The following is a 16,237-nucleotide window of genomic DNA, read 5'->3' on the forward strand; positions in this document are numbered from 1 at the left end:
TCTCTCCCCCCCCTTCCTCCTCTCTTTCCCCCCCTTCCTCCTCCTCTCGCGCCTCCTTCCTGTGTGCTTCTCCCTCCTCCTCTTTTCCATTTCCTCCTCTCCCTCCCTTATATCTTTTAAGACTTTTTACAGTCGGGGAGAGTGGGTGATGTGATTTGGGTGGCGCACGTTGCCCTGGGATTGGGAAAGGGATAAGTGTGAGTTGCAAAGTGCTGCCACTGATTTAATGTTTTCCTTTGACTCATTACAGAACATGAAAGGCTGCTGGGTGACATGGGTGAGTTGCTGTTTGAAACATAAATGTGAAGGGAATGGGAAACCCAATGATGTGGAAATATAGTCACAGCATTTGAGAGAAGAACTCTAATCCTAGGCCTGGTGATGTAACGGTTAACAAATAGTTTGGGTTTGAAGGTCTTCATGGCATGAATAGTAAGAAATATTTGCTTTTCTGTAACACCTGTCACATTCTGAGAATATCTCAACGCATTTTATCGAAAATGATGTGCAGAACAAAATGAGAAGCCAGAGCAGGAGTCAGCTGGAGCAGGTTGAGCTGTTCCACTGTACAGCCTGATCTTGGCGGATTGACTTCTCTGCAATATCTCACGTAAAGAGCCTACATTTTTATTTTCCTGCATTTTTGATTGATGAGGCAAAGAATTCAGAAGATTCACAGCCCATAGATTGAGGAGATTTCTCCTCATCGCAGACCTGAACGGGAAGAAAGGTTTTCAGAACTGTGGGTGGGTTGGCATTGAGAAGCGAAAGGAGGACGAGACTGTCGATATGTTCTGCAAGATGGAATAGTCAGGTTTTCTCCATTACAAAGATGAGTTTTATGTCTTGAATTAATTGTGGTTCTATGATGAAGTTTTGGCTTAAAGTTCCTATCCAGGGTTTGGGGACTAAACTCCAGGTTGACACTCCAGCACAGAGCTGAGGGAATGCTGCATTGTCAGAGGAGCTGCCTTTTAGATTAGGCTTCAATATGTGGTCTTTGAATGAATGGAAGCACATGCTGTGTCTCTAAGAAGAACAGATGAGGGCTCCCCAGTGTCCTGGCCAATATTTATCATGCGATTAACATCGGAGGAATGAAATGATCTGGTCATTGTCCTGGTTACTGTTTGTGGGATCTTGCTGTTCACAGGTTGGCTATGTAGAAGAATACAGTGCAGAAGAGGCTTTTCAGCCCATCAGTCTATACTATAATGCTTCCTTTGTGATGAGATGTGCCTTTGAGAGGGATTTGTTCTGTCCTGGTTCTTGAAGAGAGGAATTGTAAACCTGGAGCCGAGGTGTCTGCTGCATGGACAGCAGAGTAAATAGCTTCTTCTTTAAAAAATTAAGCTGAAGAAGCCCGAGCACATGGAGTCAGGCTCACAACGACCCAGCGTTTTAGTTTTGCTTTCAGTTGTTGAAGTTGGGGTTTTGGAGTGAAGCTACGAGATACAGCTCTCTCTTAGTTGCTACTAAAAGCTTACATTCCCTCTCTCTTTGCTGCTGGATTCATTCTGTTGGTTCCCCTTCTTCTGGACTGGAGGAGGTAGCAAGTGTGGAAAAACTGTTCTGCTGAATTTGCCTTCGCCAAGAGTGGGTTCATGGGATGCTGCAATATTGGAACAGTTGGTGTGTAGTAGTTAACTAGTATTTTATTAGGTCTTCAAGAGAGATAAAGTTGTGCCAATTCTTTGTTTTGAGTTTGCATTTTATTGTGGTGTCGGAATAGTGTTTTTCTCAAAGCCTGTTGGTTTGACCAATCAAGTCACATTTACAAAGAAGGGCCTTACACTTGCCTCTAAATAAAAGTTCAGCTCTACGTTATCTTTTTATATGTTTGAGGAGGCTTGGTCTGGTCCATAACACATTAAATAGACAGTTCTGTTTCTATAAAACACTGGAGGACATATGGTCACTGTTAATTAAATCTAAATGAATCCTCTGTATTTTTCACCATTTCTTACATGGATTATTTTTAAACTTTCAGAGCAAGAGAAGAGAAAGGTGAATGAAGGTTAGTAATCAGAAACCTGGGGATGCTGGGGACGGTTTCATTCAGACCCTGATTGTGTTTCTGTGCAGTTTCAAGACTGGAGTCAATTTCAAACCGAGATATTGCAAGGTCACTTTATTGTCATCTCATTGAGGTGTTTTCACGTTTTTTTTTAACAGAGTATCAAAGACTGCACCAGGAGATAGGTAAGAACATGAAATCAATTGGATAGAAGGGAGTTGTGGGTGGATTATCCCCAGAGCAAGACAGTGGGAGAGTGATGGGAAAGCGGGATGGTAACTCTGACTGGGACCAGATTCTAGTGGGACAGAAACAGTCTTGGAACAACGTAGAACTCATTGCAAATCCCCTGATGGGTCTGCCATAAAGCAGGTGCTGAGTGAAGGAGTGGGTTTGGGCCTCTGCCTTTCTGGGAGCAAGAGGAGGACAGACTTTGACCTGGTTACTGTCGACTCAGGATCACATCGTTGTTTGTTTATTCCATTTCAGAGAACGCGAAGCAAGCAGGGAAAAAAGGTGAGTTATGTGAACACACGTTGTTTGGATTGTAATGTTTCATTTCAGCATCAGCCCGTCTGAAGACAAGTTAACAGGTTTGTAAATAACTGTTAATGGCCATATCACCCAAACTGTTCCATCAAAATGAACATTAAATTGTAAATGAACATTAAATGATGTGAAGTGGATGAGTTAATTCAGTCACTTCTTCACTGTGAGCTAGTTATGTTCATTGATCTCAGAACTGGGATCCTTGAGAAGCAGACTTTCCAGGAATTTCTTGAGTTGATGCGAACAAATCCCGGAGCTGGGAATCTGTGGATATCTAGAAATACACTCCTCTTTAAATCACTATTTATTAATATTGCAGCAAGTCTGGTGTGTTCACTACTTTCCAAAATGCTCACTGATCGAAACTGCCAGCAAATGCTAGGACAGACTTAGCATCAGTTTTAAGAGGCACTGGATTTATGAGGATAGAGTCTAATCAGAGAGTGAACGGCAAAATTACTCTGCAGAGGGTGGCACGGTGGCCCAGTGGATAGCACTGCTGCCTCACAGCGCTAGGGACCTGTGTTTGATTCCAGCCTCGGGCAACTGTCTGTGTGTACTTTACACATTCTCCCTGTGTCTGTGTGGGTTACCTCCCACAATCCAAAGATGTACAGGTTAGGTGAATTGGCTGTACTAAATTGCCCATAGTGTTCAGGGATGTGTCAGTTAGGTGCATTAGTCAAGGGTAATTGGTCTGGGTGGGTTACTCTTCAGATTGTCGGTGTAGATTTGGTGGGCTGAAGGGCCAGTTCCCACACTGTAGGAAAGAAAAGATTCCTATGATTTTGTTGTCTTTGCAACTTTGATAAAAAGGCTCATAAAACCTGAGCAGGATGCCTGGAGTTAATCACAGGCTTCTATTCAGAAGGAAGATTTAATCTTCCCATGAACACACACTCCTCCTGCTCCCTGAGATTGAGTGAGTTACACATTTTTTTATCAGGACATGTGTTTGTGAATCAGTCATTGATTTCATAATCGATTCTCTTCACAATTCTACAAATAGTCAAATAACGTCTCCCATATTTCATTATTTTCTAGTCATTTCTAGTCTTTGACATTCTGATGTGAGGAAAAATGCATTCCTGACAACACAGTTTCATCTCATTCAACACCCTCTGACTGGGCTTTCACAGTCTAGCCTGTAAATTTGTGGCCATCCAGCACTCTATGTTTTCACTAACCCCTGTTCCACACCCATGTTTGTAGACCTACATTGGCTCCTAGTTGAAAAATGTCTCCATTCTTAATTTCCCACTCAATCCCCTCATGTCCTTGCCTTCTCTGCTCTGTAACTCTGACATTCCTGTGCTCCTTTAATTCTAGCCTCTCGCATACCAAAAATTATAATTGTTCCTTCATTGGAGAGAACGGTTTCAGTTGCTTCAGTTCCAAACACTACACCCCTACCCAAATCTCAATTTCCTTCTTTAAACACGGTCCCATGAAAACCTCCCTCATTGATAAAGCCTTTAGTCATCTGACCTAATACCTCACTGTGTAGCTGATATTTTTAAATGTAATATTTGAAGCATTTTGAGATGTAGTTGAAGAAAAACAGACTCTCTAAATGTATACGCAGTGTATTATCTGATAGGTGAGCAATGCTATGCAAGAATTACTCATATAATAATTATTTTTAAAAAGTTTTTTTTGTCTAAACTTAAAAATATCTCTGAGAAATGATTTCAGGGATTTTTTTCAGTGACATTTCTGCTACAACCAATGATCTGATTTTACATTGCTTTGTTCTGCATATGACAAATTTTGCTCTTGTCTGTTTTTCTCTTCAGAATGTGAAGAACTCCAGCAGTTGTACGGTAAGAGATCATTTCCAAAGCATTTTCTCTCTGGGTTTGGGTTCGCAGCTCATGTTCAGCACAGCTTTCTTCACCAGCATCGCATTGGTCATGAGAAACTAAAGGCAATGTGGCGAAATACCCCAAGTTTATTCCTGGTGCTTTCAGCTTAATGGGTTTAGTTTTACTGGATATACCAAAGTGTTTGATGCCAACAGTCAGAGGTAGCTTTGTGCTATATCTAGTCCGTATCTGCATTTCCTGAGAGTATTTGATGGAACAGTAAAGAACAAGAAGATTTACATTGTTCCTAACTATGCTGTACCTCCTGGGAATTTTTGATGGGGGTGGTATAGACAGACCTTCAATCTGATTCTAACCCTGTATTTTCCCTGACCCAGGAGTGTTTGATAGGATGGTTTTGAGGGAGCTTCACTTGATATCTAATTGTGTTATGCTGGAAGTATTTAATGGGACAGGGTAGAAGGATAGTTTTTATCCTGTACCTAACCTGGTGGACTGGGTAATCTCATCACTGACCTGTGCAGGGCGAGGGTAGACCTGGATAATGTTCACCACATTCATTCCAGAAGCCTTGCAAGTGGTGGCATCTTCTAGAAGGTTCTATGCTTTAACATCTCTTTCTTTTCCTTTTTTACAGAAAAGAAAATGGCCATCATTATTGCAGGTAAGCAGGGAGCTGAGGAATTTCTGCTGGAGGAGAGGGACAGCAGATGTGTTATCAACTCTGGTTTGATGCACTTCTGGAGGTTTGGTCACATGACTTTGGTTGTGAGGAATTGGAGGAACAATCAAACAGGCCTTCCCCATCCCTCACTTTTTTTTCCCTCCAAACACCTTAATTATACCCCCTTGTGATAGCCATTTCTGTCCTAAAAAATCTCTGACTATTCACTCTGTCTCTGCCTGTCATCATCTTGTGCACCTCTATCAAATCGCCTCTCACCCTTCCTCGCTCCCATGAGAAAACCCTTAGCTTCCTCAACATTTCTTCAAAAGACATGCCCTCCAGTTGAGGCAGCCTCCTGGTAAATCTCCTCTGCGCCTTCTCTAAATCTTCCACATGCTTCCTACAATGAGGTGACCAAAACCGAACACAATATTCCAAGTGTGGTCTAACCAGGGCTCTGTAGAGCTGCAGCATAACCTTGCAGCCCTTAAACTAAATCCCCCAGCTAATGAGAGCCAACACACCATACGCCTTCTTAACAACCCTATCAACTTATTTTCTAAATTCAAAGACATTTAAATAATCCACACATTGTGTAATTCTGAGAGTTCCCATTCCTGGGCAGTGGTCACTTTGACCAAGATATTGACCATTCCTTCCTGGAGAGTTGTTTCCCCGTGTTACTGAACATCTGTTCGTGTTCCAGCTGCTTCATGTCTTCTGGGTTTTGTCTCTACTCTGAGGGAAAAGGCATAGAGTGAGAGAGATGTACAGCATGGAAACAGACCCTTCAATCCAACTCGTCCATGCTAACCAGATATCCTAAAATAATCAAGTTCCATTTGCCAGCATTTAGCCCATATCCCTCTAAAGCTTTCCTATTCATATACCCATCCAGATTTGTTTTAAATATTGTAATTGTACCAGCCCCACCATGTCCTCTGATGGCTCATTCCATACACTCACCACCCTCTGCGTGAAAACATTTCCCCTTGGGTGCCTTTTAAATCTTAAGGTTTAAATGATCTTGTCTATTTATCCTCTTCATGCCCCACATGATTTTATAAACCTCCAGGGAAAACAGACCCAGCCTATTCAGCCTCTCCCTATAGCTCAAATCCTCAAACCTTGGTAACATCCCTGTAAATCTTTTCTCAACCCTTTCAGATTTCACAACATCTTTCCAATAGCATGAACTCTTCACTCCCCAGATGATGCCAATGTTGGCCTGACCCAATGCTTGCCGTGGTATTCAGGTCGATGATTCCTGCTGTAGCTGGGGGTTTGCTGTGTGGGTACAGATGATACTGAGAACCGTCGATTGGATTGGTGTTGCACTATCCACTGCTCCAGTTTGTGGTGGTAGATGCTTCCATGGGCTACTGCTGGTTCCTCCCAGACCGAGTGAGTCTGGCTAATGGAGACTGAGCTCAGAGCACAGAGGTCAATCTAGAGCACAGAGGACAACAAAAGATAGCAGAAAAAGAAGGTTGAGACATTGTGAAATTCAAATTTGTGATTAATGCCTCTCCCTTATCTATTACAGAACATGAACAATTTAAGAAACAAGTTGGTAAGTAATTTAATCAGAATTTTTATTTCTGTCGATGGCCAATTCAAACCAAAGGCAGACTTACTGCAGCTCTTCCACAGTTCGTGCTCAGACTGGGGCCTGTTTCTCCATGTGTACTCAGTCTGGGGGCTGTTTCTCAGTCTCTGCTCAGGCTGGGGGCCTCTATCTGTGCTTGGGCTGAAGTCTGTTTCTCACTCTGTGCTCGAGCTGGTACCTGTTTCTCAGTCTGCGCTCAGCCTGGGGCCCGTTTTTCAGGCTGTGCTCAGGCTGGGGACCTGTTTCTCCGTCTGCGCTCGGGCTGGGGGCCTGTTTCTCAGTCTGCGCTCAGGGCTTAGGGGCCTGTTTCTCAGTTTGCGCTCGGGCTGGGGGCCTGTTTCTCAGTCTGTGCTCAGTCTGGGGGCCTGTTTCTCAGTCTGTGTTGGGGCTCAGTTACGTTACCAGTGTCGAGGAGCACACATTTTAGCCTTGATTTTCCATTTTATTAATATTGTATAATATCTCACTCGGGTCATTGTTCCATGCTATTGCTAAGTTCTTGATTCTGTCTTACAGATGAAGAGAGGGAGTCGGAGAAAGCAGGTATGTAACTGTGTGTGGGCCTGAAGAAGTGAAGTTCACCTCGACACTGGAGCAGGGAGGGAACTGGGATGGTGCATGCTCTGACAGGGAACAGATTGAAAACCCAGAAGCAGACAGCAAATGCTTCTCTCTCTGCTAATTTTCATTCTCAGTCTCTCTGCCTCACTCGCATTTCATATTTTCTCTCGCTTTCCTCTCCCATTCTCATCTTCTGCTCCTCAGAATCTCTCTATCTGTCTCTCTCTCTGACACCCACACCCCAAATGCTCCCCAGGTTCTTTCTTTCTTTCCCTTTTTCATTCATTCTCTTCTGCTCTCCTTCCTCACCTTCGCCTTCTCTTCTGCTAATGTCTCTGCATCTCTGTCTCTCTTTTCCTCCTTGTGTCTCCCCATCCCTCTCCTCTTCCTGCTTGTTTTCTCCCCAGTTCTCCATCTCTCCCCTGCCCCCCCACCCCCAATCTCTACATCTATCTCTCCTTCTTTTCACAAAATGATTGGTTAGTGATCTAAAACAAAGAAACTCAGCAGTCCAGGGAACATCAGTTGAAAGAGGAAAAACTAAGTTAATGTTTCAAACCTATTTCATTGTTTTTGTACCATCTCCTTGTAAATCACTTGGTGCCCAAAGGCAGTATATGAACACAGGTCGGTTCATTTTTTGTTTGAAATCAGCTTTGGGAAATAACTACTGATAATAAAATTTGTATGTGTTGGTAAGTGTATAGTCAATTGTTTATTTGAAGATGTCAGCTCTTTGCTTTAACCATTTCTGATCATTCCTTATTCACAGAATATCAGAAGCTACGCACTGAATTTGGTGAGTTAGCTGTCAGTAAAAATGTGCCTTCATCTTCAGCTCAGCTGCAGTTAGTAATTGAGCATAAAAAAAAAACAGGTTCAAGTCTGCACCATGCTTTCCCTCAGTTGGGTGTAATAATCTGGGATTGACTAGTCTCCCTCCTGGTGTTACAAATAACTTGTTTACTGAAACAGATTTCTAGACAGAGCTGCAGGCACTCATGAGAGATTGAACATCTAGAGATCATCATGTCTGTAAACGGCAACTTTGTAGAAAGTGATCTGGGCCTCCTCATTTTTAACTAAAATTATAGAGTCTGGATTCACTTTGAATTGATCACGTCCCAGTTAATAAACATGGATTGGGTATTTACTTTGCAGCAGGAAGACAAAGCTAGCTTTTATAAGGTGTTGCTGGGCAATGGGTCCAATTTTCGTCCCTTCAAATTTCGTTCAAGATGGAAACTCAGGCAGTTCTATTGCAGGAGGCTAATCCTCCAGTGCTTCTCAGAAAATATACCCTTGCGTGTTCTTTACCAAATATGAAAATATTGGTGGGAGTTGAGCAGGGAGCTTCAGTTAACTTGCTCTGTAGTGCCACTAGATGGCCAGATGTTGCAATCACAGTCTGACTGTTGATGTAGAAAAATAGAATGGGAACTGCTAGCGCAGGTATTTGTTGATCAGAAATGCTGGCAATAGATCAGGACTTCACATCCTGGCTAGATTTTCTTAATAATACGTTAGTTATTGCTGCCATACTTAAAATGGATTTGGCTTTATTCTTTAAGAAAACCCTGGCGTGAAAGCAAAATTTGTTGATAGCGTTAAGTGTATTGAGTGGGTTTTATTCACACATTTTCTCTTCACTGTTTCATTTCAGAGCAATGGAGACCTCTGGTCCAGTCAGGTATGATACCTGTGTGAATGCACAATGAAAAGAATCTTCAGTTGTCATTTGTACAAATGATTTGGATATGAATACAGGAGATATAGTCAGTATGTTTACAGATAACACCAAAATTGGTTGTCTTGTGGACAGCGAAGAACATTACCTCAGAATACAATAGAACTGGGATTAGATGGGCTATTATACTGAGGAGTGACAATGGTTCTTGAGTTTAATTTCGATAAATGGGAGGTGCCAAATTTTGGAAAGTCAAATTAGGGCAGAACATATACACTGAACGGTCCCGGGGAGTGTTGCTGAACAGAGACCTTATGTTGCAGGTTTGTAGTTCCTTGAAAGTGGAATCGCAGATAGATAGGATAGTGAAAAAAGCATTTGGTATGCTTTTCTTTTTTTTTGTCACTGCATTGAGTATTGGGGTTGGGAGGTCAAGTTGCGGCTGTACAGGACATTGGTTAGGCTACTTTTGGAATATTGTGTGCAATTTTGATCTCCCTCCTATCGGAAGGATGTTGTGAAACCTGAAAGAGTTCAGAAAAGATTTACAAGGATGTTGCCAGGGTTGGAGGGACTGAGCCATAGGGAGAAGCTGAATAGGCTGGGGCTGTTTTCTCAGGCACATCAGGAGCTGAGGGGTGACATTAGAGGTTTATAAAATCATGAAGGGCGGGGATAGCCAAGGTCTTTTCCCCAGGGTGGGGGATTTCAAAACTAGAAGGCATAACTTTAAAGTGAGATTTAAAAGGGACCTAAGGGGCAACATTTTCATTGCAGAGGGCGGTGTGTGTATGGAATGAGTTACTAGGGGAAATGATGGAGACTGGTACAGTTACAGCATTTAAAAGAAACCTGGGTGGATATATGAATAGGAAGGGTTTAGAGGGATTTATGCCAAATGCTGGCAAATGGGAAGAGGTTAATTTAGGATTTCTGGTCAGTATGGATGAGTTGGATTGAAGGGTTTGTTCTGTGCTGTACACCTCTATGACTCCAAGAATCTATCAACGTTTGTATATTTTTTTGATGTTAGCCCAGTGTTAATTGCGTGTGTGTGCGTGCATGTGCGCCTTTGCCTTTGGCTACCCACTGTGGGTCAATGTCTTTGCCTTTCGCTACCCACTGTGGGTCAATGTCAGATCCTTGGTGTACTGAAAGCCACAATGTACTTTGAATGTTGTCGTGTTTTGAGAGTACTACAGTTTATTAGTTATCTTCAGTTACTATTTCTGTGTTACTTTTGCAGAGTGGAACAGGATACGGAGCTATGCAGGTAAGATTGTCAATGTAGGTAAGACCTCACACGATACTGCCCTAACCACCATCTTTTGGATCATCAGAAGGATTTACAAGATTACTTATCAATTTCCTAGGTCGTGTTATAGTGCAAATTCAACAGATACAAGTTGTGAAGTGACCCATTGTACCATAAGACCTCCTCAGGAGTTTAAGACAGTTTGACAGCTCTATTGGCATTTTGTCTGACATCACATTTTTATTCCTCAATTTTTTTTTCAAACTAACCCAGAAGGATATGATCTCACCTTTGCTGGACTTTGGGTGCAGCAACAGAATCACGACAGGCGTTTTATACAGGAAGATGCAAATTGGTTGGGTCATCTTTGGTGTAGAGGTGAGGCTGGTGGATTCTGATTGGTCAGGGAGTTGCCTGGAAATACAGCAGAGGATTGGTTGCCTCTGTGAACCTGGATTTATGACCAAAAGTGAAATATATGCACAAATTCTTGTTACTGACATGCAATAGGATCTTGTGTATTTATATGTGTAACTTCCAGCATGTTTAAATGCATCTGGTTGTATGTGCCCAGCTGATGATCTTAAATTGGTCTCTGGTATAACTTGTAGCACCATCTGAATTATTTACCAAATTATTTCCAATAGCAGAATCACACCCTTTGATGGATATATTTTTCTGAGGCTTGCAAATACAGGGTGGTAAATAAGCTGGCAATGGTGAAAGAGCTCTCAATGGAAATGCTTTCAATACGTGGCTTTTATAATTCTTTGTGATGGTGAAAACGTCCTTCACAATGGATGTGGAAAACTTATTTTGAACTGTTTGCAACAGGCCTAGCAATCTTTTGACCAATTCGTGTTGTGCAAAATCAGTCAGTGATAAAATGGGATATATTTGCAGAACATTCTTCACACCCTTGGGAAAATTCTTCATGACCAAAGACCTAAATGTTGGCAGTATTGTTGAAAATGTGATTGAAGTTTGAGCTGGTAACCTTTAGACTTCAGAAGAATGAGAAGGAACCTCTTTGAAATATATATATTTCTGAGAAGGCTTGGCAGAGTAAACACTGTGAAGCTGGTTCCCTGGCTAGTGAGTCTAATCCTTACACTATGGAAAAAGCCAATTCTGCTCAGAGCCTGCAGTGACCCTTCAAAGAGCATCCCATCTGGATCTGGCCCATTGCCCTATCCCGGTAACCCCTCATTTACCATGGCTAATGTCATCCTTAAAGCCTGTCCATAAAGTTACAAGTCAGGAGTGGGGTAGAATACTCTGCCCTTGCCCTGGATGGGTGCAACTCCAACAATACTCAAGAAACTTGACACTATCCAGGACACAGCAGCCCTGCTGCACTGGCACTACACCCACAATCATCTACTTTCTCTACCTCCGTACCAGCAGTGTGTACTATCTTACAAGGTGCACTGCAGAAATTCACCAAAAAATCCTAAGATAGCACCTTCTAAGCCTACAACTATCTAGAAGGACAAGGTAGCAGATCCATGGGTGCAACACAACAATCCAAGCTCCCCTCTGAGCCACTCTCTATCCTGACTTGGAAATATACAGTAGTCCCCTCGTAACCGGGAGGGATCCATTCCAGGATTTATTGCAGAAGGCTGAAACCGCGGGTAGAAATGGAGCCATTCATTTAAAAGGGAAATGTATCTTCCTGGCAGACTCCTTGTCCCTCGTTGTGGAAGGTTCCCTTTTATATGTTCGGGCTGCGTGAAACCATGGTAACCAGACCCATGGATATGGGGTCGCCCTGTATTGCCATTGTCGCTTGGTCGAAATCCCAGAATGTCCTCCATAATGGCATTGTGGATCTACTTACAGCAGGTGGACTGCAGAAGTTCAAGAAGGCTTTACACCTTCACACATTTAGGGGCAACTTGGGATGGGTAATAAATGTTTGTCAGCCAGCAGTGCTCACATCCTACAAATACATTTTTTTAAACTCCACCTAGCCTGCATATCCCTAGACATAATAGAGCAGGTTTCTGGATGTCGATTTGTTCACTGAGCTAGAAGGTTCATTTTTCAGATGTTTCATCACCATATTAGGTAACATCATCAGTGAGCCTCTGGATGAAGCACTGGTGGTGAAGCCCACTTTCTCTTTGTGTTTGGGTTTCCTAGGTTTGGTGATTTCATTACCTGTGGTGATGTAATTTCCTTTTCTTTTTATCAGGGGGTTGGTAAATGGGATCCATGTCAATGTGTTTGTTGATAGAGATCCGGTTGGAATGCCATGCTTCTAGGAATTCTTGTGCATGTCTCTATCTGGTTTATTCTAGGATGGATGTGTTATGCCAATTGAAGTGGCGTCCTTCCTCATCTGTATGTAAGGACACTACGTGAGAGTGGGTCACATCCTTTTGTGGCTAGTTAATGATCATGTATCCTGCTGGCTAGTTTTCTGCCTTTTTGTCCAATGTAGTGTTTGTTACAGTTCTTGCAAGGTATTTTGTAAATGATATTGGTTTTGCTTATTGTCTGTTTAGGGTCTTTCAAGTTCATTAGTTGCTGTTTTAGTGTGCTGGTGGGTTTGTGGGCTACCATGATGCCAAGGGGTCTGAATAGTCTGCCAGTCATTTCCAAGATGTCTTTGATGTAGGGGAGAGTGGCTCGGGTTTCTGGCCGTGTTTTGACTGCTTCTTTGGGTTTGTAGCTGAAAAATCAGCAGACTGTGTTCATTGAATACAGGATACATGAACATCAAATAACCACAAAAAGACATGACCCGCTCTCACTAGCATCCTTACATACAGATGAGGAAAGACACCACTTTGACTGGGATAATACATCCATCCATGACAAGCCAGACGAGAATTATGAGAAGCATGGCATTCTAACTGGAACTCTATCAACAAGCACATTGACTTGGATCCCATTTAGCATCCCCTGAGAAAAAGAACAGAAAATGGCGACATCATAGGAAATGATGTCACCAAACCAAGGAAACCCAAAAACATAAGTAGAAAGTGGGCTACACCAGCAGTGTTTCATCTGGAGGCTCACTGACGATGTTACGTAGTGCAGTGACAAAATGTCTGAAAATGAACCTTCCAGCTCAGTGAGCAAACCTACTTCCAGAACCTTAACCTGAGCTACAAATCTTCTCAAAACTTGAGAGCAAGTTTTAGCTAATCCACCTAACCTGCACAACTTTGGACTGTGAGAGGAAATTGGTGCACTCAGTGGAAACCCACATAGATATAGAAAGAACATGCAAACTCCACACAGACAGCCATCCAAGGTGGAATCGAGCCTGGGTCTTGGTGCTGAGTCCGCAGTGCTAGCCGCTGCCTGACTTGAAAAGGTAGGTGGGGTCAGATATTTTGGATTGAGATGAGGAGAAATGTTTTTACTCTGAGATTTATTAATGCTCAGAACTCTGTAGCCTAAAGATCAGGAGATGCCCAATCATTGAATACATTCAAGGGTGCAATTGATAGAGCTTTTGTCAGGATATTGCTGACATGGGAGGTGGGCCTTGCTGTTGAAGCTGGCATTTGGTGTCCATGCCTAATTTCTCTTGAGCTGATTGACTGACTGATCTCTAGGCTATTTCAGAGACAAGGGGATTGAGATTTGGTGGATAGTGAAGTAACTTGGGAGACAGATCAGTGATGTGTGGCATTTGTGTGTTCTTCCCACGGCTGCTTGGGTTTCCTATTGGGTGCTCCAGTTTCCTGTGACAGTCCAGAGATGTGCAGGCTGGGTGGATTGGTCATGCTGTATGCAGAATTATGCAGATGGGATCAAGGTCTGTTTATGGATGGGATGCTTTTGAGAGGATCAGTAGTAACATGATGGGTCAAATGGCCTCTTTCCATACTATGGGGGTGCTATGATCGTACTGATCAATGGAGCAAACTCAAGGGGCTGTGCAGTCTGTTCTTGCTTCTATTTCTCACCTTCTTGTGTTCTTTCCTAGCCCATGTAAAGATGGACCCTGAAACAGCCAACACATGTCTGATGGTGTCTCCAGACAGGCTGAGTGTGCAAGCCGGAGATGCACAGGATGTCCCCAACAACCCGGAGCGGTTTGACTCTGTCCCTTATGTGCTGGGCGCAGATGGTTTCACGGAAGGGGCCCACTACTGGGAGGTGAAGGTGGCTGACAAGTCCTACTGGGATGTAGGTGTCACCAAAAGCTCAGTGCAGCGCAAGGGCATGCCTGACCTGTGCGCCGATGCTGGGTTCTGGACGATTGGGAAGGATGGTGAGCCATATGGAATAAGTGATGCGCAACGCTCCAAAGTCACGGTAACGACCAGTCCTGGAACGATCGGGGTGTTCCTGGAGGTGGAGGCAGGAAGGGTGTCTTTTTTCAATGCCGATGACATGTTCCATCTTTACACATTTCAAGTCAACTTCTCAGAAAAGGTCTACCCATTCTTTTGGCCTGGCTGGGACAAGTCACCCTTAACTGTCTGTCCAGTCAAGAACTAGTGAACTGCTGTCTCATTAAACATTAACATGGTTAAGACCGGCACATTAATTTTACCAGTGTCACTTGCTAACAAGTGCTCTGGAAGGGTCTATGCTTTTAAAGTACCTTTCAAATGGTCTATAATCATGAAGTTGATGGGAAAGCAATGACCAAGGTCAGGCTGCATATTGACCAGGAATCTAATATGGCCAGGTTCTAAGGGCAAAGGCTTGGTCAAATTCTTTGATGTTTGGACATTAGACCCCCAATTTTTGAAGTGAAGCCATCCACAAAGAGCTCATTCTCTGAGGATTTTCTGAGTTGCCTTGAGGAAAATTGATGCAGAAAGAACCATCACGCCGGTCGCAAGCCAAGGAATTCTCATTGAAAGACAAGAAATCTTGCATGCTGCAATCTAAATTAGTCAGGAAGGAGGCTGGAAGAAGTCAAGTTTTTGGGTGTAACCCTTGTAATCTGCCCTCTGTGCTCTGCCCTCTATGCTCTGCTCTCATTTGACAACATTGTCATGCTGTTCCAAGACATGGGCAAAGATGGGTTTTGCGGAGATGCGATGAAACTGTACGACAGCTGTTCCACTAAATACTGCCGATACTTTCTTTTTGCCAAGGAACTTGTGGATAAAATTATTTCTGAAAAACAAAATAATAATCATAAGGCTCTTCTCCAAGGAAAATAATGAACAAATGAACTAGGATAAAAAAGGCCAAGCAAGACAGGCTGACCTTCAGATAATGAAGTACGATGGTAATGGATGCGAGAACCCTTGATTGAATATAATGACCTGGTGCTGTCTGATTCGCGACTGATTCTGAAGCGAGGTGTGTGACAGGAGCTTAAGCAGTTAATTTACCAAGTGCAGCAAATTCAAATGTTGTGTTGGAAAGATACTACAAATAGGAGGGAAACTATGGACGCCAATGAAGGTTGTTGCTCGGACATTTCATCAGTTCAGTTAGCAAGGCCCCACAAACCTTTGGGGCTCCCCTTCTCACAGTTTTCAGTCTGTGGCCCCCTTTAAATGTGGGCCTAAGGAGGCCACATGGCTCCTGTTGAGAACGGCTGAACTAAATGTTAAGTTCTGTGAAAGAAGAGAAAAAAATTGTAATGTTACTCAGCTCAACAAGGACGCATTGTCCCTGAATATGAACTGAATACCATCTAGTCCATTCAGGAACAATGAGGCTGTTCTATGTAAATCCTGTTGTGCCATACACTCTGCACTCACAGGATTTAAAAGATGACTACTCTTTCTATGTAATGCATTGAATTTTGTAATGTTTTTATTTACAATGCACTATTCATAATATCTATTCATGACTTGAATGACAAAGCTGAATGAATCGCAACTATTTGCAAATGGGATCACATCAAGTGGGAGGGCATGTGTTGAGTACCTGGGAAGGAAGCTTGGATTAAAATTGTCTCTTATTCATTCATGGGAAGTGGGCATCACTAGCTATACCAGCATTTATTGTCCATCCCTGTTTGTCTAGAGGACAATTAAAAATCAACCAAATCGCTGGGGAAACTGAGTCAAATATAGGGCAGTCCAGGTAAGGACAGCAGTCTCCTTCCCAAAGTTTGGAGGTGCCTGTGTT

The 16,237-nt window shown here is 42.9% G+C and overlaps 1 protein-coding gene across 1 annotated transcript in view; it reads left to right on the forward strand.

Annotated features, from left to right (window-relative positions):
* Positions 1 to 16,237, forward strand: part of LOC122541548 (butyrophilin subfamily 2 member A2-like) — an 82,010-nt gene that overhangs the window by 11,131 nt on the left and 54,642 nt on the right. Inside the window, exons 7-18 of the mRNA XM_043678377.1 lie at positions 251 to 277; positions 1,991 to 2,017; positions 2,176 to 2,202; positions 2,507 to 2,533; positions 4,363 to 4,389; positions 5,030 to 5,056; positions 6,606 to 6,632; positions 7,185 to 7,211; positions 8,002 to 8,028; positions 8,893 to 8,919; positions 10,163 to 10,189; positions 14,121 to 14,637. Coding sequence (XP_043534312.1) covers positions 251 to 277; positions 1,991 to 2,017; positions 2,176 to 2,202; positions 2,507 to 2,533; positions 4,363 to 4,389; positions 5,030 to 5,056; positions 6,606 to 6,632; positions 7,185 to 7,211; positions 8,002 to 8,028; positions 8,893 to 8,919; positions 10,163 to 10,189; positions 14,121 to 14,637 — 814 coding nt within the window. The remainder of the gene's footprint in view (positions 1 to 250; positions 278 to 1,990; positions 2,018 to 2,175; positions 2,203 to 2,506; positions 2,534 to 4,362; positions 4,390 to 5,029; positions 5,057 to 6,605; positions 6,633 to 7,184; positions 7,212 to 8,001; positions 8,029 to 8,892; positions 8,920 to 10,162; positions 10,190 to 14,120; positions 14,638 to 16,237) is intronic.

Source organism: Chiloscyllium plagiosum, chromosome 37 (assembly GCF_004010195.1).
Source record: "Chiloscyllium plagiosum isolate BGI_BamShark_2017 chromosome 37, ASM401019v2, whole genome shotgun sequence".
NCBI classification, from domain to species: domain Eukaryota; kingdom Metazoa; phylum Chordata; class Chondrichthyes; order Orectolobiformes; family Hemiscylliidae; genus Chiloscyllium; species Chiloscyllium plagiosum.